The sequence below is a fragment of the Maylandia zebra genome, linkage group LG7 (genome assembly GCF_041146795.1).
Source record: "Maylandia zebra isolate NMK-2024a linkage group LG7, Mzebra_GT3a, whole genome shotgun sequence".
NCBI classification, from domain to species: Eukaryota; Metazoa; Chordata; class Actinopteri; order Cichliformes; family Cichlidae; genus Maylandia; species Maylandia zebra.
In genome coordinates this window covers 51,805,470-51,828,413 of record NC_135173.1, presented here as the reverse complement: position 1 = coordinate 51,828,413, position 22,944 = coordinate 51,805,470, and the positions used below count along the sequence as shown (strand labels likewise).

General features: G+C 41.8%; 1 protein-coding gene across 1 annotated transcript in view; it reads right to left on the bottom strand.

The window, feature by feature from the left end:
- col27a1a (collagen, type XXVII, alpha 1a) overlaps positions 1 to 22,944 on the bottom strand; it is a 65,808-nt gene that overhangs the window by 40,235 nt on the left and 2,629 nt on the right. The window contains exons 2-7 of the mRNA XM_004549767.3: positions 21,077 to 21,147; positions 14,909 to 16,614; positions 11,929 to 11,982; positions 5,717 to 5,770; positions 4,304 to 4,357; positions 4,108 to 4,161 (exon numbers count right to left, since the gene is read on the bottom strand). Of these exons, the coding sequence (XP_004549824.3) occupies positions 4,108 to 4,161; positions 4,304 to 4,357; positions 5,717 to 5,770; positions 11,929 to 11,982; positions 14,909 to 16,614; positions 21,077 to 21,147 (1,993 nt within the window). The remainder of the gene's footprint in view (positions 1 to 4,107; positions 4,162 to 4,303; positions 4,358 to 5,716; positions 5,771 to 11,928; positions 11,983 to 14,908; positions 16,615 to 21,076; positions 21,148 to 22,944) is intronic.

The following is a 22,944-nucleotide window of genomic DNA, read 5'->3' as shown; positions in this document are numbered from 1 at the left end:
GAAAAGGATTTTATTGTATAAAACTGAAAAACATCAGAGTATCCAAACTTTGCTTGCTGTAAAACAATCACATATTTGGATAACACGTATGTGAAAAGCACAAGTATAGAGACTTTTTATAAACACCACAAAGTGTCTCAAGACAGTCACATTTTCCCACAATGTTGCATAACCACTGAGTCGACAAGAGTGTTTATGGATTACTTTCCAGCTGTCTGGATATGCTCTCGTAGTCTTTAAAAGTTTGCACAATCTCTGGCAAATTATGAACATTTTCAGACGATTCAGTTGCTAACAGCAACGAAGACAGTGCTGATTAACATACCCATTACAGCTATGTTCAAGATACATGGTTTGTGTGATGACACCTACATCACCCACAGGACATAAATCCTTTATTGTCCTACAGTCATTAACAGAAAACTTTAAGATGTGGAAAAGAAGTGGAAAGTGCAGGTTTTTGCTATTTCATTGTGCATATATTCAAACTGTTGTGTTAAATGGTTTTAACCAGTTACTGTAATGTACATAACAAAGTCCTAACAAAGTAATGTGAATTTAGAATCCTCATATATCGTTCCTTACATCCCTATAGGCTGTCAATGCAAACAATGTCAATAAGAAACATAGTTTTAAATAGCTTCATATGACATGAAGGCCCAGCAAATAGATATTGCTCTGCTCGACGGTATGTCTCGACTTTCAGGTGAAAAAAGTATGGACACTTTAAGAGACAGGCAGAAAGTGAGGAGAGACGGATCACCTAGTCCTGGGATGGGACACAGGGCATGCAGGCAGTAAGGTGAGATGCGTGGCTTGTACTGTGGATTTGTAGTTGAGGTTTGGCCCTGTGTATGTCCCCTATCCCTGACCCTGCCTCGCCATACTGAAAAACCATTCAGAGCCTGCCTGCTAGAACAAATGTTGTACAGAGCGGAACATATTTGGCTTGTCTGACAGTGTAAAATCACACTCTAGTATCACACATTTAAAGTACCACTGTTTCCTCCATTAAAGTTTCCACGGAAAAAAACCCCCCCAAAACCCAGAAGCCAAATTCCAGAATTCCCGGTCGAAACATCACGGCTAAGGATGAATTAGAGGCTGGATATTCGTGCGTGTTTGTGTGTGAGACAGAGAAAGTGGAGGGCAAAAATACAGAGGAGAAGAGAGGAAAAGTTGCTGTTGTCCTGTTTTCCTAAACCACAGAAAAACAAGCAAACGATGACAGAGAAAGTTAAACAGCTAGAAACACAAGAGCAATACGAAGGTGTTTCAGGGTGGCCTACGAGGGAAATCCAATGCCCATAAATGTTGTTATTTGTTTTCAAATATTGCATTCTCTTTGTATTCATCTGGCTTCTGTGGAAATGGAGAGATCTACATCAGGGCGAAACGCATCTGGGACTTTCCACCTTGAAAATGAACAGAACAAGGCCTGTTTGAGGAGTACCCTTTGGAGACTGACTCACACGCCTGTCACAGTGTTGCATTAAGGATGGAGATTCATTTAAGGAAACTGCTGCTACAGTGGATAGCCGATAACTACAACAAGTTATTGTGCTTTGTTTACTGCAGGATGGAAGCAGGTTAATGAGCTTCTTTGTGTTTGTGTACAGAAAGGAAGTTGCCTCCTTGTGCTTACTTTAACAAGTTTCCTTTATAGTCAAGTTGTCTGTGGTTCATTGACCAATACCTGAGGCATGCTTTGGTGATGTCAGTCTCTGTGTGTGTGTGTGTGTGTGTGTGTGTGTGTGTGTGTGTGTGTGTGTGTGTGTGTGTGTATGAAGTTGCTATGGTTACGCTCCCCTAGTGAAGAGTCTATGATGTCATTCTGATAATTCGAGCTATAATGTGCCCTTGGGTTTTATTAAAGCAGTTTGCTCCACCTCTGGACTGCATGCAGATAAGCGGAAAATGCTGTCGAGGGTAAAAAAGTAAGTATACAGTGCATACTTTAAAGTGATCTTACATTTATGCTAACAAACAAATCACTGTCTTAAATAATCTGACCTAATCTGTGTAGTCACCCTTGGCCAAGTTAAAAGGCACTAACTTCTTGATAAATCTTCAAATTGCTAGTTTTAAAGGAATCTGTGAATGTTTTTCACCAGACTTACATTTTTTTTTGTTTCCATTCTGGCTGAGTGTGTGTGAAAGAGAGAGGCAGCGACATACAAATGGACTAAGACACACACACACACAACACACACAGAAAAGCAGACACCTAACAAAAGCCATATGTTGAGCCCGAGGTAGCCATCCGGCTGAAGTCTGACACTGTGTTACAGAGCACTGTGGCTCTGGGGAGAAAGTAAATACAGCCAGAAGTGCTTTACACCTAGTCTGAAAGGCATACAGTCAACCTGCACTATTCAATTACTGACCTAATTTGTTTAAGACATGTGCACGGCTCAGCTGCATTTGATGCATGATGTGATTGGAAGCTTTTAATAGGATCTTCTTTTCATTTATTAGACATATGTTTGCAACAGTTTACTTGGAAAAAGGGTGAAAGGAACTATTTTGATGCTGACTGGAAGCGAGCACAAAGATTAAACTGAAGTGGTTCCCAACATTTTTCTGGCTCACATGCGGTCTTTGTTTATATCTGTCATATTTCAGAGGTATTCAATTTAATTAACTGCCATCAGCTGGAGTTTACTTGGCACTACTATATGAAACTGTGGGTCAGGCTCCACTCCTTTATTCTAGCTTTCGTAGTTTATTCACTGTGTTATATGACTTCATAACTAAGTTTACATTGTTTACAAGTTAAAGTCTTTACAACCAAAGTTTTGTTCCTCAATCTGCCCTCACTCCTAAGTCATTACAAAGCGACACTTGATCAGGTACCTAGCATATTACACTGTAATAACCTGGGCAATTTTTACATCGTTTTGCAACTTTTCAGTGGAGTAGAGTTTAAAACGCTGATTAAGGGGAAAAAGCAGTCCACTGACGTAGTCACTGTTACAGAATGGGTAACTATGTTAACCAAGGATGCGTAACCACGGTATCGAAGGAAACCTGACGCAGATGGGAAAAATGGGGCTCTTAGTGTGTGTTCAACACGACAACCCTAACTTTCCCCCTGAATCTAACCACAGAGTTTAGTTGTTTGAATGTAACTGCAAGTCAAAAATAGAGAGTGAACGTAAAGGAGCCCCAGTCATTCACCACCCAACCTACTTTTAAATTCGGACCCTAAATTTTCTGTTCTTCTCACATTGGCAATGCTAAAATGTAACCCTGTATATTGGAAAATGATGTTAAAGGTGGTTCCCCTAGAGTTAAAATATGAATCTAGGGAATGGGAATGGGTTGCATCCTTTCTCTAACCACTAACCAAGAAACCACATTTAATTCTGACACATTGCATTTGGCTGATTGTTTGTATCTTTTCCACATGTACTGAGCCAAAATTCGTTCACTTAAACTTCAACTGCTGACGCGCCCTCAGGGAACAAGTATTAACAAGTAGTAACACACGCGCTCACAAAGATAAGCACACAGGGATGCATTCATGCCCACAGAGACGCATACACAACCCAGACATTCAACTTGGTCTTAATCTCAGTCTGTGCTTGTTACACTTCTGTCTACCAGAAGGTCTGCCCTACATTTTACTTCCTTGGACTTATGAATCACTCAAGCCGTGCCTTAAGTAAGATTTAAGACACTAGCAATTTGACGACTGAGTGCATGATTCCCATTCTCTTTTCCCCTTTGAAAAAAAGTCTGACCCCTTTATCTCCTGTGGCAGCCTTCCTGCCAGATCTCTGCAGGATCCACTAAACAAACTGGCGAGCACAAAAAGGAAAAACAAAAATGGAGAGAATTGGGAAGCAGAAGATGAGTAGAGATACTTTTACAAAGATGAGCAGGTTATACACAAACAACACCACACACAGACACATTACCAATACACATTGTGACTCATGCATTGCCTCGGGCCTCGCCTCATAGTTTGCAGATGCAAACGCTTTGCTCGCCTTTTAGTTGGTAAATAGGCGTTTAAGAACAATTCACTTCAGTTTACTGAGAGTAAACTTGATGAAAGGGTTTTGAGAAGCTCTGGAAGGACATTAGCAGTTCAAGTCTTACCTTTCGACCTGGCTGGCCAATCATTCCAACTGGGCCAATGATCCCCGAGTCTCCCTGGAATACAAAGTGGGAATGTTTAAAGGCCAAGTGTGGAGGAAAGTGAGGTCACACACACAGCAATCAGAAATGCGCTTAGAGCCACCCAGGACATCATTACAAATTAATGGGGAAAATAAGTATAGGGAGGATATTATACCTTCTCTCCTTTGGGTGCTGGTCCAGGTGAGATTCCAGGGTCACCTTTGTTCCCCTGGGAGAAACAAACAATTCACCAAACTCACACGGTGAAGTCAATCATATTTATCACATGAATAAAATATGAACATATTTTCTTTTTGTGGAAGACTTAAAGGACATAAAGGGGTCCCTCTTTATATCACATACTTAAAGATAACAAGTAACGTCTTTGTAGTGTGAGAAATTTAGTAACACACATGCTCTACTTAGTGGCCTCCACACACACACACACACACACACACACACACACACACACACACACACACACACACACACACACACACACACACACACACACACACCAAGCTTCATTGTCAGCAGGTAACAATAATGGGGTTTCAGCACATCAAAGCCACGGATCGGAAATTACACTGAGTGCTGACTCCCTCTCTTTCCCCTTCGGACCCCTGCCATTTACAACTCTGTCTCGTTTATTAATGATGAAAGAACGAAGATTGTGGTGCACCCCGAGACATCAAACACTCCATAATCTTTCTTTCAACACACTTGCCAGGAAGAAGAAGCTTGGCCCACACCAGTCTGTCTCACAATATACCGAAGTTCTCATTAAACCTTTGCTGCTGATCATTCCATCGTGTTTGCATATGCCTGACCTTATCTGTAACTCATGAGACTTAGAGGTTCTTTAAACAGTTTGCTTATGTTTCCAGTGTTGTTATTAAGCATGCTAACCAGCAGCCAGCAGCCTTTCTTACACTGCAGAGAAATCGCCCTTCCAATCTACCTCTCAGCTGGAAAGCAACAAATCTGAGTGCAATCAATAAATAATAGGGTATGATAATAGCTTGAAGGTTTGGAAAAGTTTCCATTTTTTTTCATAATGCACTTTAGGTGCAGGCCCTCACTCTACCATGTAAGCACACAATGTCAGAGGTTAAGGGTATTTGCAAAGGCATAAATCCATTACATCAGGAATGCAGAAAATATTATATATACATATATTTATATATTTTCTCCTTAAAGACCTCAAGACCTTTCAACATAAAAACCTCAGTCGCTTGCAAAAGTCTGCAGAACAATTCAAGTATAAATGGGAATCCTAACATTGATCTCTTCAGCACACATGCTAAAGTGAAACAGCTTCTGTACTCCAGCTGCCAGGTACTTGCAGCCCTGCTGTGAACTGAAGTTTCCTTTATTTTTCTGCCATCAAACTCCATTACCGTTTTGCTTTGTAGGGGTTTCCAGCTGATATAGAAAAATGTAAATCTAACATGTTCTCATGGGATTATGATTCACATTACATCATAGTAAAATAGCAGTATAGGCAAACCCAATCGTGTAACCACTTCATATGGGAAAATCGACATGGCTGGATCACGCAGGACCAAAGGTTAGACTAGATGTGTACCTTGAATCCAGGTGGACCGGGTCTCCCAGGGTTTCCATGTGGACCAGGGGGGCCCTGTGTTGAAATGAGAAAAAGTAAAACACAATCAAAAGGTGATCAAGATCAAGAGCAGGCATTTGCATAAAAAAAGAGCTGACGCAGACTGTGGCTTTGCTTCTGTGAATGAGACCAGGGATGAAGGTGGGGGGTAAAGACTGTCTGGAGAAGCTCAGCCTCAACCTGTTTTCCTATAAATCAGCTGTGTGTGTATGTGTGAGTGTGCTGATGAGGTATTTGGCGTTGTTGTTGGGGGTAGATGCTTATGGAAAAAATGGGGCTCTCAGGAGCTGCTTTACCATATGGATGTGGTTTTCCTGCCCCCACTCGCCACAGACTCCACAAGCACCCCCCCCCCCCCCCCCCCCCCAACACACACACACGCACAAACAAACACACATTTTCCAGGGATCTTAATGAGTAATACAGATCATCTCATTTCATAACATTTTGAATTCGATCACTGGTGTGCATTTCTGTCTGCACCGACTGTTGGTGAGGAAATGAGCTCAAACAAAGCAAGATCTACAGCGGCGGCACATTTGTAATGTAAAACCATCTCACTCTGTCCAGTAACCCCCACAGGGAGGTTTAAAAGAAGATGTTGGAAGCCAGAGGGTGAAAACACACCAGTTTTTCTTGGGTTTGAAAAACAGCCTGCAGAAAAAAAGCATGTGAGGCTGCTATGTCCCCGTCACTTAGATAGCTGTTTGTCTTCCCCTCTCTTCTTCTGAGTTTGCTGTATAATGCTCACTCCTTCCCTCCAAATGGTATGCCATTTTTGGGTCCATGACCTAGCTCTGTCCTGGGTCAGGGCTGATCGAGTCAAAATGTGGAAAAAGAGCAAAAACTGCTTTAAGAGCTGGGTCAGCAGGTTTTACTGAGGTGGCTAAAAACAAATCAGGAAGTTATTATGTAAGGCAGGGGTGTCAAACTCCAAGCCTCGAGGGTCGGTGTCCTGCAGGTTTTAGATCTCACCCTGGGTCAACACACCTGAACCAATGATTAGTTCATTACCAGGCCTCTGGAGAACTTCAGGACATGCTGAGGAGGTCATTTAAATCAGACATGACATGACAGCATACAGCAGGCCTTTGATGGAACGGATCTTTCTATTAAGGGACAGTTTGATGAAAGTGACCAAGAGTTTGTGATGGGTGAACACAGCATCTTGGTGACACGAGGTTCTTATTAAGTAACACTCAGGAATTTCCAGCAAAGATTTTATTCAATTTAACTTTGCATTGATTTGTTTGCTGTAGCTCAGGATGTAGAGCAGGTCATCTACTAAGGTTCAATCCCTGGATGCTCCAACCTACTTACCAAAGTATTCTTGGGTAAGATACTGAAGTTACTCTTTGATGCATTCATCAGAGTGTGAATGTTAGATAGAAAGCACTTAGGCATAAAAAATGTTTGTATAAATGTGGGTGAATGAGGCATGCTGTATAAAGCGCTTTCAAAGCTCAAGTAGAAAAGTGCCATAGAAGAACCAGTCCATTTACTTTGCATGATTCACAGGTCAAAAGAGTCCTCAGGTCTTACTGGGTCTTTGTGCATCTGCCCTTCGTCTGAAACAAGCTGTTTTACAACCCTTCTACTGCCTTTAAGCCAACGTTCTTCTGATTGGTTGCCCCTCACAAACAAAAGAATTAAACAAATGGGGCTTCTCTTATGCTTGGGATGACCTTAGTAAGGATTTCATACAGAGAGCCATGAGTAAAAAAAACAACAACAAAAAAAAAAACCCTAAACTGAGTACTTAGAGCAGTCTGAAGCCTGAGCTTTTGGCTTACATGCATTATTTGTACATACGCTGAACTCATTATTTGAATTTTTGGCCATGTTTCAGATGAGCACATGCAATTGTAGCAGTAAGCCTCTGAAAGAAAATAAGAAAAAGTACGATTTTGAAATACTCTCATTCCAAGCATTCTCAAGTTAAGACCTCGCCTCTTGTCCTCCCACATGCTTCCCTTTTCATTTTCGGTTTTGTATACAGCTGGCATTCCTCGAGAGCTGGTCTGTCCAGACAGCATTAAGGGTCCCTGTTGTGCCCTAAATAAACTTACACAAACAAGACAAGTTTGAATTACATGATTCAAAATTAACCCTGTGGCTTACCACAGGTTGGTCAGTGCTCTAGTAGGCATGGGCTGGCACTAACATTTGCTGCAGTGCTCTCGCCTCCGCATCTTGCTCCTTCTCTCTCGCAACAGGTGTCTAATTAGAGAAGACCAGGGTGGGGCACACACAAGCTAAGGGCTATCAAATAAAAAGCCACCAACCTCTGAACAGCAATACAGGGCGTTGCTGTGGTTCCTGCGGTAATAGTGCTGCTAGCTCTGTGTAATTGATTCCAGTTCTTTGGAGACAAAATGGTGAAAATCTAAACAAATGGTAGCTTCTAATGTTTCATCATATGCCACCATATTGTATATAAATACCTATGCTTAAATATACCAAAATGCCCAACAACATATGTGCAACTTGAAGCCAACACATGCACCATACGCACTTAAAATTGGATACATGACATCACTGCCAAAGTCACGTTCACACGCAGAATATTTTAGATGAGGCCTTTTGATGGGCTGTGCTGTAAACATACTCTGACTTTCAACACTAGCTCATAAAAGAGACTTTAAATGTATGTACAGCCACCATATTAAAGATAAAAGAGATTCTGTATGATGCTGTGCCAAATGAGAGCAGACGGGGCAGTATCTGATTAACTAACATTAGATCAAGAGAGCATGTGAAACTGCTGGATGTCCTCATAATTAAAGATTCCACCAAGCATTCACAGACACTCGAACCTTTGCCCCTAAAGATATTTCACTGTTTGTTAAAAGTCTGAAAACAGACCTCGCCACTGCTGGATAAAAAGAGTGGAATTTGCAGCTTAATGCCACATGAATTACACTCAAATGCTATAATAACAGAAGCAGATGGGGATGAATGAACTGCTTCTGTGCCAACATTTTTAGCATATGAAAAAGGAAATAACGAGTAAAAGTCTAAAGTATTATTTAGGTATTTAAAACAATAATAGTAATAATTAATAATGTGAATGACGAGTTTGGAAATTAAGATGGAAACCTAGATGTGGTTTTTATGCCAAAACAAAGTGCCCAAAAGGGGATTGGTCTGTGATTTTTATAGTCCCGGAGGTCATTACAAAGTTGTTCCAGAGGAAAGACCCGTTCACACAGTTTACTCTAGGGATTATAAAGACCCTTGAAAAGCTGATCTGTTGCGTGGTGTTACCGAAAGAGCCCAACAGAGGAGCACATGTTTTCATTTGAAAGTTCTTTAAAGTTTTCCAGGTTTCTATTCCGTATGCCGATCTGGGATCTGAATGCATACAGGTGAAGCAGGGTAGGGGAAATTTGGTTAGCGACAGAGGAGTGGTTTGGAGGGAATGCAGGAGGAAAGATGGGTGACAGAGATATTTTCACCCACACAAAGACCCTTTTGACCCAGCAGTTTCCAGATGAACACACAAACACACACGCACACACACAGGCTTCAGATAGATATAGGCCTGTGCGCTGACGATGCATCCACATTTCCACTCACACCCTCATACCATCGTCGTCATTATATACCCTCAAATACACTCGAAAAAGTTCGGCCCGACTATTCATGGGTACTGAGCAACGATCTCTGTACTCACATCTGTTGCCATAGAGATGGCATCTCGCACTCTCATGTGTGGGATGAGAGGTCAAGGTTCATGGTTGGTTCTTCTTGGGCTCAATGGTGCTCTGTGTGTCATCATGCAGACTTCCAGTAATCCCAGGCTACAGAAGGTCAAACCTGGTAGAGCTCTTTTATCAGAAACTAGTCTTTCAAACAAAAGAACCTACCTGTGACCCTGCAGACTAAGCAATCTGCACCATATATTCAAATTTTTAAGTGACCAACAAGTAAATTTCCCTTCCTAAATTGAAACCACACATACATCTGGCTAAGAGGGGAGAGTTTGCATAGCATGTCTTTGCGCGGAGTGCATGTTAGCATGTGTGTGTGTGGCTTTCTATGTTTGCACACACACATGGCAGCAGCAGTTAAATTTGATAAATGCTTTTGTTTACAGGAAAGCGCCATAATCTGTCTCACTCTTTATATAGGCAGTTTGTAAACTCACCCACATACGGTATGTCTGTGCTGCACGGAGGGATTAGTGTTGTAGCACGCATACAATCCCATGTGAGCGCTTATGGGCCCAAGTGTGTGGGTTAAACTAAATCACACTGGCAGCGCGTTTGCAACTGACCCCTGGATTTATAAATACATCCTTACTGAAAATGACTTCTTTTCATTGCTTGCCCTTTGCAAACCAACCACTTCCACTGAGAATGCCACCAGCAGTTCAACATCTCTCTTGACATAAGCGTGATGCTGTTGCTGAGATAGTTTATTGAGTTTGACAAAAGTCACTTCTAAGCTATGATAATGGTAAGGGGTCACTGCCATATGCTAAAGCTTTATCAAGGGCAAGTTAGAGTTGAGAAGTCCAGCCCAGCCTGGGATCCAACCAGTGATTAAGGATTATGCTGCAGCACATTTTTCCTGCTTGAACTACTGCAGTTATCAAAGTTATCCTTCTGTTTATTTGCATTTATCTTACGCATTCATTGCTTACGAGTCCAAAATAGAGAAAGTGTTCCTTAGGAAAAGCTTTAACAGCTCTCCTTGTAAATTTCCAAAATACATTTGGAGGAAAGTTTCAGCTTTCTTGCGCAAAACATATTTCCACTCAGACTCATGCTTGGCTTGACTGGCTTCACGCAGCTCTCTGCTTAGATTTTTAAACCCTATTTAGGATTCATTCCAGGTAAGTTTGATTTGGATCATAAGAAATCCCACAAGAGGGACCAATGTGGTGAAACTGGTACTACAGACAGAACGGGAGGTGCTGATTGGGCTTAAATAGCTTTAATTAGAGCCAGACAAAGAGCTTTTCATACATATGTAGTGGCGCTGGGGATCGCAGAGACTTTAGCTTAACGGTCTTGCAGACATGGAGGAATAAGCACGTAGTACATATTATACTTAAACAACAACAAATAAAAATATAAAGGATATCTGAAATCACTGTGTAGTGCATAAAATGTCAGACTTTTTTTTTTTAATGCAGGTTTGCAGTACCTTCCTTGTAATTAACAGTTTAACACCAAGAACATAAGGGATACCACAGGCACAACTGTGCTAAGCGCTAATATCAATGAGGTAATTGACATTAGGGGATAATGCAATGTGCTGATAGGATACAACAAGTTGTTGATTGGTGGGGGTGATGTAATTTTTCAGACAAAAACAAAAGGAGAAAAAAATTGACACCAAAATTGTCAGAATTCCTCTGAATTCTGATTTTTTTGTGGTACATTTTATGTAAATCAACACAGTATGTGTTAAAACTTCTACTGTTGTTTCCCTCTATGGGTACTGCTGGATAAGAGGAACACATTTTATTACAATCCGTTAAAGGGTTATGATAGTTCAGTTTGGGCAATGCAAACGTGCTGCCGTCGTGGTTACAAACAAATGTCAGGCTGAATCCTTACATTTTATGGGACAGTAAGTGAGAAACAGAGGAAGAGAGCTCCTGTAAGAAGACTAGATTTATTTAACTTCCTTGGAAAAAAGAAGTCTTTCATTAGCCCAGAATGGGATTCCTATGGAGTGTTGGTGCAGTCTGCTGCAACAGTTCAGTCGGAAGTAGAAAGTCCAGTGAAGCCATGTGTTCTTTGTCTGTTTACAGTGCTTTTATTAGGCATCCTGTGGCACAGGCAGCCTTTTCAAAGACCGTCTTTATAGAAGCTTTCCTGTTTATGCTCAGGGGTGGGAGGTCAGCACTCGCATCCCCATGCTGAATATGGTCAATCTGTCTGCATAGGAAGACTTTGTGTGTGAGTATATGTGTGAGCGCTGGGTTGATAGGAGGGACTTGGAAGGCTTTTATTTTCATGACTGCGTCTTGTTTGGTTATTGTGGCTTTTTTGCCTTTGAGGTTTAGGTCAACAGGTAGGATAAAACACACACTTATTTACATTTATTTAAAAAAAAAAAACAATAAACAAAAAACCCTCAACAACAGACAGAATCGTTTTTTATGAAAATGTGTTCGATCTGGTTGGAGGTGTCAGGGGGTGGTCAAAGACACTTACCCGAGGACCCCTCTTGCCTAGCACGCCTGGCTTCCCTGGAGGTCCAGGCAGCCCCTACAGAAAGATTATTTGGTTAGTGTTGCAGTCTGATACACCATTTATACAGCACAATGACTAAGTATATTCATTTAGCATACACTGACAGAACCAGACTCTCATCCAATGCATTTTCTCGGTGGATTCATCTACATCACAGAGGCTGCCATTCATCCACAGGGTGAAAAAACCGCACACAAAGCGACACCTTTTCCCTCTGAAGTAATTCCATCTCAAGGTGTTGAGAGTTCACCCTTAGCCATCGAGAGGATTTGAGCCCTTGCGGCAGGAAATCGTAGAAACACTAGAAATAACAGGTCATTTCCTGCACCGCTCAATGCCCCTGTGTGTCTATATCAGGCCCGTGCTCATTTGTTTTCTTTTAATTGAAAAAGAGGGAGAAAACGCAGAAATCAGGGAAAACAGTATTTTTGGTCATTTTGGCAAAACAGGCAACAATGTGGGCTTCTGGTTGTTAAAGCATCTTGTAGTAAAGTGTTTATATAACACGTTTTACATATTTTGTCCTCAAAAAAATCGATAAATAGTCGAGTAGTAAAAAATAAGCAGCATCTCGCTTTTTGATATTGACTCATTTTAGCTCTCAAAAAGAATTTAAGAAAGAAGAGACTAATTCAAAAACAATTTAAATAAAGAAAACCACAACTCATTCTTTACACACACAGACATCATGTCTGATCCTCAGGGTTATTCTAATAATAGTCACTACCTGCATAAAGTGTGTCTGTCTATTCTCTGATTTATTTATTTATTTATTTATAACTGTGCTGGAACCATCTCCTCCTCCGCAATGACCTCCTAAGTAGAGACCACCCTTACTGTTGCAGGTGGTGTGCCCTATGGTGGCCTGAAGACCTGTCAACGTCAACATACACCAGTGTCCGTCTTCACACTTACACCCCCTGCCTCGGCCTTCCTTTCTTAGCCTGGTTTGTTTATTTACTTCACTGTCTTTTCCTTTTTGCACCTGTCAATCTTACCTCATTTCTTTTCTCTAAGACAATTTGTTCAGGCTTCTGGAAAGGATGCTTTCAGTTATGCTGGCTGTGCTCGTCTGCATATATGAATTGTGCATTGCTGTGCACAGAGTTGTCCTTTGATACACGATAAACTCTGTTTCTACGTTTACAGCGATGAAAATCGTGCTTGGCGAGTTTGAAAAACGTGTTTTTAAGGTTTCCTCTCTAAAAGCTTATATATAAAGTGCACTTTAACTGAGCACAGAAGTATGTTTCCATACAGTCAATTCAGATTCAAATTCAATCTCAAAAAAATGCAGTGGAGCAGATGTCAAAGGAAACCATTTTTCATGGTAGGAGTGAGGCGCCAAAGGTGCTTCAGAAGAGCGACTGCAGCATGTATATGTGCCTGAGCTGGATGTTTCTTCTGGCAGCTGGAGCTCTGTTTCTGTGCGACAGGAAGTCCAAATCACACTTCTGCTGTAACTGTTAAAGGCTCTTAAGGTGTGCAAGAAAAGCGTGCACATAAAATGTTGTGCTCTTGGGAAAAGAGTTGGCACAGTACACTAATGGCATGCGTAAAAAAAAAAAAAAAAATCAAGATCCATACTGAGAGGAAACCATAACTGCTTCACTCGGGATCTCTGATGGTACTACACAGTTACACAGAGACAGAGCAGGAGGCACGTGTATGTGCAGGCATCCACATTTAAAATAAATAGGTCTTCCAGTCTCATAATATCTTACCCAGTCATTGAAGTCAGGCAAAATGCACATTTTCATGCACTTTTAAGATAAAGCCCAGAGCATTTCTATGGCTTTATTGTACTTCAGGGCCAGAACTCCACCACAACCTACCCTACATTTAGTGCAACTTAACCTACATTTAGCATAAGCCTCAGCACAGTATCAGCAGACAGTCCTTTGGTAAATAATCTTCAAACTTCCCTTACTGATCCTTCTACAATTTATTTTCTTCGGTAAATGACTGCACTTCATATCAAGATTACAGGTCCTGGTTTCTAAATGCCAGCAACTTGGCTCACCTTAATGACAGTAAAGCATCTACTGGACATCACTACAGAGGTAAATTAGCGAGCCCTAGACACACTGTATTCTGCAGTCTACAGCACCAAATGACAGGCTGCTGCAAAGAATAAGCAAGGCACACGTATCAAACGAGCAGGCCCTGCTTGCACTTTACACTAAGATGACTTAATCACAGGTACAAGTATGAACACACCCAAGAGACACTGACAGAGACATTGTGGTCTGATCATTCTGACCACATTTTGAGTTGGGAAACTGTGTAGACAGTTGTGTACACAAAGGTATTCTCTGCTTCGTGGAGACAAGCACATTTTCTGAGACTTGTTCTGATGCTGAAGGAGGGCCTCGCCTAACTTAACGCCTGTATTGGGAAGCTGAATGTTTGCTGACTGCTTTAACCTTTGACCTGGACCTGGCTTTGAAACGAGACCATGCAACCTCCACCAGAACTCTCTGAAAGAGGAATCTGGTGCTGAGACGGCAAGGCGTCAGACCTGACATGTCACAGCCAGACTGGAAGGCTCTGTGCATGGAGTAAGGTGAAAAGAATTAGAGAAATATAGCAGGGCTTCAAACCTCTGTGGCAAAGGAGACTGTTCCATATTAACCTAAATATCTGTGTGGTCTTTTTCTAACCCAAAAACACCTAAATCAAAACTGCACTGGTCTTTGTTACAAGTGACAAAGACCAAGGCAGACTGGGATGAGCTAAAAGAAAAGCTCCATTCACTTTTATTGCTTTACTAATGTAAACTTGCCACACACAGCTGCAGGCACAGAGATGAGACATAGTCTGTGCACTGCTTGCTCACCTTGATTTTGCAAAACACCAGTGCTGATATAGATTTTTTTTCTTGTAGCATTTACACACAACCAGTCTCACTAAACAGCTCAGGTTGACCAAAAGTTCTTACCTGCGGTCCTACATTTCCTTTCTCTCCCTTAGCTTCTACCAGCATGGAGAATTGCGTAGGTGGCACCTCCCAGCTCTGGAAGCCATCAGTAGCAGGTGGTGTAACTGGGTTGTATGAAGGTTTAGTAGGTCTTGGGGTGACTGGAGCCTTGGTGGTCATTGGTTGCTTTGTTGGCTTAGGGGTTTTAGCAGCTGTAGGTTTGGGGGTGGCTGATTTTGAGCGGTTGACCTTTGATGTTGTTGGTTTAAAAGGAGCATCTTTTAGAGAATCTGGTTTGGGTTTGGACGGAGTGGCTTTCGATGATGTAACTTTAGACTTGGAAGGAGTTTTACTGGCTCTGGTGGGTTGGGGTTTCTTTGGGACTGCACCTTGGTCTAATAATGCAGGTTTAGGCTTTGTCTTGGAGGGTTTGGTGCTGGTACTGACTGGTATCGTAGGTTTCTTTGAATTGCTTGCTCCCACACTTGCATTTTTTGGGTTGTTTTGAGGGGTGGGTTTTGACAGAGTGGGTTTAGAGAGTGTGGGTTTTGAGGGACTGGGTTTTATCGGACTGGGTTTTGATGGAGTGGGATAAGAGAGACTGGGTTTTGGTGGACTGTGTTTTGATGGAGTGGGTTTTGGTGGACTGTGTTTTGATGAAGTGGGTTTTGGTGGACTGTGTTTTGGGGGAGTGGGTTTTGGTGGACTGTGTTTTGATGGAGTGGGTTTTGATGGAGTAGGTTTAGAGGATTTCTGATTAAAAGCTTTAGGACTGGAGGGTCTTGCCGTTGATGGTTTCGTGGGTGGTGCTCCTGTCCTGAGTGGTGTTGTGACAGTGCTGGTTCTGGTCTTGAGAGGTGGTGAAACCAAACCAACTTGGTCTGTAACTGGTATCACAGTTCCCAACAGGGTCTTTGGGATGATGGTCCCTTGGTTCGGTTTTATCGTTTGGGTGGGGGCCACATATCTGACAGCTGAGGCTGCAGCAGCAGCGCTCCTGGCGAGGCTGAACCCTGTGGTTTTCCTGGCGGTTACTGGGCTTCCACGTTTAGGGGTAGCAGCAGTAGCTGTGATGTTTCTTTCTCTCGGTACAATAGGCAGCAAAGGAGAAAGGTTAGGCCTGTACGTGTCAGCTTCCCTGCACTGTTTCTTAATGTACCTGCAATAGTTGTGAGCTGCCTGTGCAGAAGGGACCAGATCAAACTGGCAAATGGCTCCTTCAAAGTGTGCTGAAGTTTGCTGCTGGCTTGTCCTCCCCAGCAGCAGCGAGCCATGGAGCTCTGGAGCCAGCCCCTTTTCACTGTCCGACCCAAAGTCTGCATGAACACTCTGCCCTCCGCAGGAGGCATATAGAGTCACTCTCTGTCCATTAATTCCCAGACCCAGCTGGTGCCACTTGCCATCGTGGGGCTCATAGGGCAGTGCCACAGAGGTATTTGGTCCCGTGTGTAGGACCAGGTTTCCCGGTACAAGCTGTAGACCAAGAAGCAGCTTCTTGTGGTCTGAGAGCAGGGTGAAAAGGAAAGCGCTGTTGATACGGTGAGAGCGTACACTCAGGACCAGCGTGAGGTTAGGCCAGATGGCCGGAGGAAAGATTGATCGCAATGGAGCCTCAATATGCGCCCGCTGGTTGAGGATGATCCCCGATCTGAACGGAATGACTCCTGCCGGCAGAATGCGTGATGTCCTCTCTCCCTTAAGCCCCAACTTTTGGAGAATGTCCACATCTGTAGAGGAAGAAAAGGGCTGTGTTAGATAAGCAGTGTTTACAACATGCTTGTTTGTGATGTTTATGGTTATTGTTATCTCATATTTTTGGTACCTGGTAATCATCAGGAACAAGATAAAATAAACAACATAGGCAACTTTAGAAATATAAATCAAACATCACGCAAGAACTACAAGAGAACACACTGAGATCTGGACTAGTTTTAAACTTTTACTGTAATTTGTGCCCAAACTGTAACATGTTTTAAATGGTTGTGGAAAAATAATTTAAATGTCAATGAGACAATCTGAGTTCTTGCATAAGAATTTGGTGCAAAACATTTCACTTTTTCAAAGTTTTGTTTTAACTAAAGACTCCTATGCTACGAGAGGCTTGCATCATGTCCATATTGAAGCAGTTCACAAAATACTGTAGCTTAAACACTGAAGAGTGAAGAGACAGGCAAAAAGAAAGAAAGATTCAAAACAATAATGAACTCAGCAGACTTTGAGCAAATCTAAGTGCTTCTGTAGATGGTTTATAGCAACTTTAGGCCAAAATAAATTTATGTCCAGACAGGCAGGAGTACGTAGCAATCTTGTTTCTTATGTTGCTGAACAGCACAGAGGTCTACTTCAAATGTCAGTGGCTTTGCTAATTCACATTGCTCCAATATGTCTGGCTTTTGTGATGCCTTGAACAGCTTAAAGTGTCGCACAAGGGCAGCGTGTGTACACCACATTCTGTACTGCACTCACAGTGAAATATAATGTTGATCTTTGCCAGTAATCTAAAACCTTACTGAACCCTATAACACTAAAACTCATAGAGATTCATCTCAGCTTACTGTGATTAGAGTTTAAAAGGTCAAACGTTCAACAGGAATTATTAGAAATCCTTTGATAAGACAATCCAAATGTGTTGCAGTTAAACCTAAACACCTCTCCCAGTGTATGCCTATTATCCTAATTTTGTCTTTCCTCTGGACCCCATAAACCTCAAATGAAATTTTGGTTATATAGAGCAGAAAAGAATGGATATATGGTCATAAAAAAATAGAATGCTAAACCAATTAAGCATTGCACTCACTGCAGGTGAGTCAAGGCTAAAGCATCCAGCCAGTACCAGGAACGTACAAGCAGACTAGAGGACCTAATCCTTTCTTAGTAGCCACCTGGCCAACGCACTTGAAAAGCAAAAGCGAGGTCACTGCATGCTTTGTAATGCTGACAAATATGTGTTTGTTGCAAATGTGTATTTGAGGCACACATTTTATTCATCTCTGTTCATATTAATGCATGCATGCTGTACTGTAAGCTAATGTTCAAGTGCTGACAATGTTAGCTATACTGATAGACACGTTTCTTTGTGCCTCTTTGTTTTTAAGCCTTTAATTTGCGAGGGAATGAACTAAATGACATCAGCGTCATCATGTAACCTCTTTCCCATCTCGTCTCTGTCCTTCTCATCAGTATGTAGTCAGCGTGGACATTCAGAACATGGCCACAGAAACCACAAGTGAGTACAACATCTCTCAACTCGAGAGTTCGGAGCACAGTTTCCAACCTTTCAGCCAACTTTGACTCTCTGTTCAGAGTTTCAGTCTCAGTAGTCCCACAGCCCTCATTCTCTCCATGACCTGTGATCTCAGACCTAGGCCCCTCACCATTTTTATTGTCTGTGGGCTCACTCTGACCTGTGGTCACTGGGGCCTGTCTAATGGGGACATGTGTATAGAATCCATGGAAAAGCAGTGTTGATGAGATACCAGAAAAAGTGGGAAAGACAGCTGGGATGTGCTGCACTGGTAAACTATAGAGAGTGAGGACTTGAATGACATGCTTGTCTTTCTATAATACAAGGCTTGCTTTATTAAACTGTTGGGCCCCAGACTTTGAAAATACATATAATTGCAGGGAAAGTTTGAAGGAATATTTGAGCTGAGAGAAAAAGAGGTTTAGAAAACTTTGACATTAAACATATGCAAACTGAAAACAGAACCTTGAGTTAAACGACTCTTTCTCCGCTGATTGCTTTAAGTTCTTTATGGTCCTTACGTGCTATGTATAAGGCTGTAAGACTTCCCTTTAGTTCAAACCATTAGAGCTTTATAAAACAGGAATAATATTCACACTGTGCATGGTGTATATTACTCTCTGTGTGGTCTCTGATGCATTAAAGGACAACAGGAACTTGGCAATGAGGCAGGCGGGTACATTACCTCTATCTGTTCTGTACATTGTCTCCAATTCTTCTATTCTACTGTTACAGAGGCATAAATTAACAGCACAGTCTCAGATATAAAGCATACTGTAAGTGTCTGAGCAGATGCATGTTTAACACATGGCCAGAGTTTATAGTCTCGCAATGTGCCAATTCACTCAAACAGGATAGAGTGAAAGTCCAAGGCTCTTTTCTCTGATCGTATCCCTTGTAGAGGATGAAGTCACTGATTTATACTGAAATAATCCCTTTCGGGCCGATCTGTGCTAGTTTACAATAGTTTATGATATTTCCTCATCATCCCCAATCATCAACACAGCAATATATTGCCTGAATTCCCTGAATATAATATTTGGAATCATCACTTATTAGACTACTGAATATGTTTAAAACGTGAAACTAAGTCTTCGTCTTATGATCAATGCTTAGATAAGGGACAGAACATGGTAAAACATGGTCTATCTGGAATTTTCCTGTTTTTCCTCAACCTTCTGGCAATTTATTTATTTGAATGTTTCAAGAGACACACAGACAAGGATGGAGAGCTGAATGGGGAGTCATATGATTTGGAAACTCAAGAATGAAAGTGAGGGATGACGTGCAAATGCAGATGTTGTTCACCATAATCATTACCTGGCTGTTCCCCTTTTACATTTTAAAATTTGTTCCACTGCAGAAAAAAAATGCTACATTTTTTCCTAATAAAATCATGTCAGTGTTCAATATACAACTTAATCCTTGACTCTGGCCTCCAAAAGAAGTCTTAGGCTGCACTGAGGTATCCGTGTGCCAGGGGACAGTGAGTTGCTCACAGGCTGATCAGCAAGAACGTATTGCTGAACATTCCTCCTCTTATTGTTCATCCTTTCACAGTTCATTGCATTTCACAGTTCAAAACAGAGACTCTTTACTGAATAAAAAGGCTAATTAGAGGATGAAACGGAGCCTAAAAACTAAACTCAGCTTTCAAAAAGGAGCCAAACATGTCCAACTAACTTTATTAGGTCTGACTACTAAATTTTACACCTCTGGTGAATTATTGCCACCAAGACTTGTTATGTTACATTAATTGTTAACACCAGACACTTTAAAGAAGTGTCAGCTTTTCAAAGGCTTATTTGCAGAACTGTGACTGTGGAAGAGCCTTGATGTAATGAACTGAAATGACATTTGGTTTTGTCGACCATCAGTTTTCAGTCACTGCTTTGTCGGGCCTACTGAAGTCTGTGTGCTGTCAGCCTCAATCATAATGACTAGAGTAGGGGGGCAGTTCACTGGACTGTATCAATAACTCTTCATCAGAGGAAACTTCCAAATGGTACCAAAAGGAGATCAAACAGAAACACACTCAACGTTTTCAATTAAATCTGCAATAACTGATTTTTAAGGCTACTTGGATGCAAGATTGTGAATGTAACACTGACTTAAGATCTCGGTTAAAGGCAAGCCTGTTAGCAATCAGCTGAAAATGTTTTAACATCCTGCATTTATGGAGAAACATTACTGGATAATGACTCTGCTCGCCTCATCAAAGTCCTTATGCAGTCTTTTTGACCAATACCAGTGGCTTAGATAGCTGCAAAATGCTTGACTATATATTGACCAGCAAGCCTGTAACTGTTCAGTCTCCTGTTTGCTGCAGAGAAGGATGTCTACGGTAGATGAAACATGCCTGCAAAAGAGCTGAGCACAATAATAAGGCGCATCTCGCTAAATGCTTTGTAAATAGGTGCTATATGAATAAAGTATGAATAAAACTGAATTAACTTAACTGTATAAAATGTTCTGCAAAGTGGAGGCAAGCTCCTGATTTAGGCATCTCTGAATTCTAGTACACGTTTCACATCGTCAAACGTTTCCCTTTTGCCCTTGTGAAGAATATTAGCCTTTACAAATGCTTTGCTAAGTGGGGTCTTCAGCAGTGCAGCTGTCCAGACAAAATTTTGACTTTAACCTCTGACTGACATGAGATTTTACATTTTTTTTTAGATTAATGGTCAACATTGGATCATTGAATGGTTGAGCTGATCACTCCCTAGATCCTTGGACTTAGCTTACTCAACACCTGTTGTTATGGCAACGGCTGGCCCAATTCTCTTAGCAAAGTGTTTATGTGCTTGGGCCTTGACCAAAAAGGCAAAGAATAACTGCAAAACCTCACCAGGGTTCCTTACAGTCTTACAGAGTTGGGGTTTTTTTCAGCACAAACAAAAGAGGTCAGAAAGTGCAGTACGTGGAGGTGAGTATGGAAAGCTTACCTTCAGAGGGTACTTGTGTAAGTCCCAGGTAACAAGTACAATATAAAATGGTACAGAGCAATAGGGCTCTCCTGGAAGAAGAGAAGAGAAGGATGTCAGAGAGAGGCAACAATCACGTGGTATTGGACAGACTATTTAACTCTTTTTCTCATAGTTATTCCTCACTAACTGTATCCATACTATGATCAATCAATCAAATGTGATTGCTGGCTAAGGCAGAGATGTTGATCATATTGGCACCATGAATTGAGTCATAAATAAAGCCAGAAACTTCTTTTTTTTTTACCATTAACATTAAAGATATAATTCTCTCCCCATTCATTTAGATAGAGCCTTGGCCTCATTAACCCCAAATAACTACTTAGAGGTGTTGCCAAGGTAACTGCAGAGCCTCATAGTGCTTCTAGAGGTAGTCCGGTCCTACGTTTAAGTCCCTGATGGACAAACAGTCTAACAAGTCACAACATGAGAATGCAAAAGTCTTTGTTCCAGCATATAATAAATCCACAAATCTCAATTTACAGATACATTGGACACTTGTCTCAACCCTGACAAAAAAGTAGTATTAATGAATGTAATTATTTGCATTTAACCATAGAAGGCATGCCTTAACATATTGTTCAACTGTGACACAACTGTTTACAGTAGGAGGGCACAAGCAGGAGTCTGCTAAAGCACTTAGATCTCAGCGAGCCTCTATCTCTCTGAAACACAAGAACACACACACATTGTGGTTTTGGAGACAAAAATACTGTAGTAGACTCCCAAAACCAACCAAATGTGCATGCATGTGCGCTCGTACATACACACATGTGCAGAAAAAACAAAAACAAAATGTCTCTCAGCACCCTCACCGCATCCAGGTGTGCAGCATAACTTAAAGAAACTGACTGGCAAGTGGACTGAGATCCCAGTAGGGGTCCGAGATCTGGTGACAGGCTGGGGGAACCACTGTTTACCACTGGAGGTCATCCAGGCACACATGGTCACACACAGACACACACACTGGAGGAGGAAATGTGTATAACAGTTGTTGCTGGTGGGCCACAGTAGGCAAACAGGGCTCCAAATACATAAATGTGGGAAAGACGGTGACTGTTGCATAAGCTGAGGGATTTGCATTATCCCAGACAAGGACGTGTGTCTGCCTCTCTTCAGAAACAATTCTACAGCTGTGTGTGTGTGTGTGTGTGTGCGTGTGTGTGTGTGTGTGTGTGTGTGTGTGTGTGTGTGTGTGTGTGTGTGTGTGTGTGTGTGTGTATCTGAATGCACGTGTGCAACAGTGTGCTCACATCCATGTTTGTGGTGTCTGTGTCTCCAACCCTTCCATCCTCTAGTTGCTAATGAAGCGTCATCACACTCATCCACACACACAGCTGGCTGTGGTTGCTCGGGATGTGTTTGTGTTTGTGTGTCACTGTGTGTGTATGTGTGTGGACTTGTGTGACTCAGTGTCTTATCAGCGGAGGGAGAGATCCGCTTTCTGAAAATGAGTCATGAATGATGAGGTTTTTACTGCAGCCCCGACAACTTTTATTCTACTCCTCGGGCTGTTTACATCTGTGGAAACTGGACCGGGTTTCCTAGGAAACAGCACCATTTTCTTTGGCTTTTCACATTAAAAGTTCTCAGTAGCTTGTTTAGATTTTCATTAGGAGAGGGGGCTTTTGAAAGGCATCTGACAGGTCAGGATTTTCTCCTGTGTGGAGCATTTGAAGGTGGCTGTGCTGAAGGGGGATTTGTATGCAGTGGATATTTAAATCAAATAAACTGACATCTGTACGCTGACCCTGTGTGGTGTGGTTTTCATACTGCAACAGCGAGCTATGACATGACTCCCTGAGGGGATTCTTCCCTAAGCTGAGTGG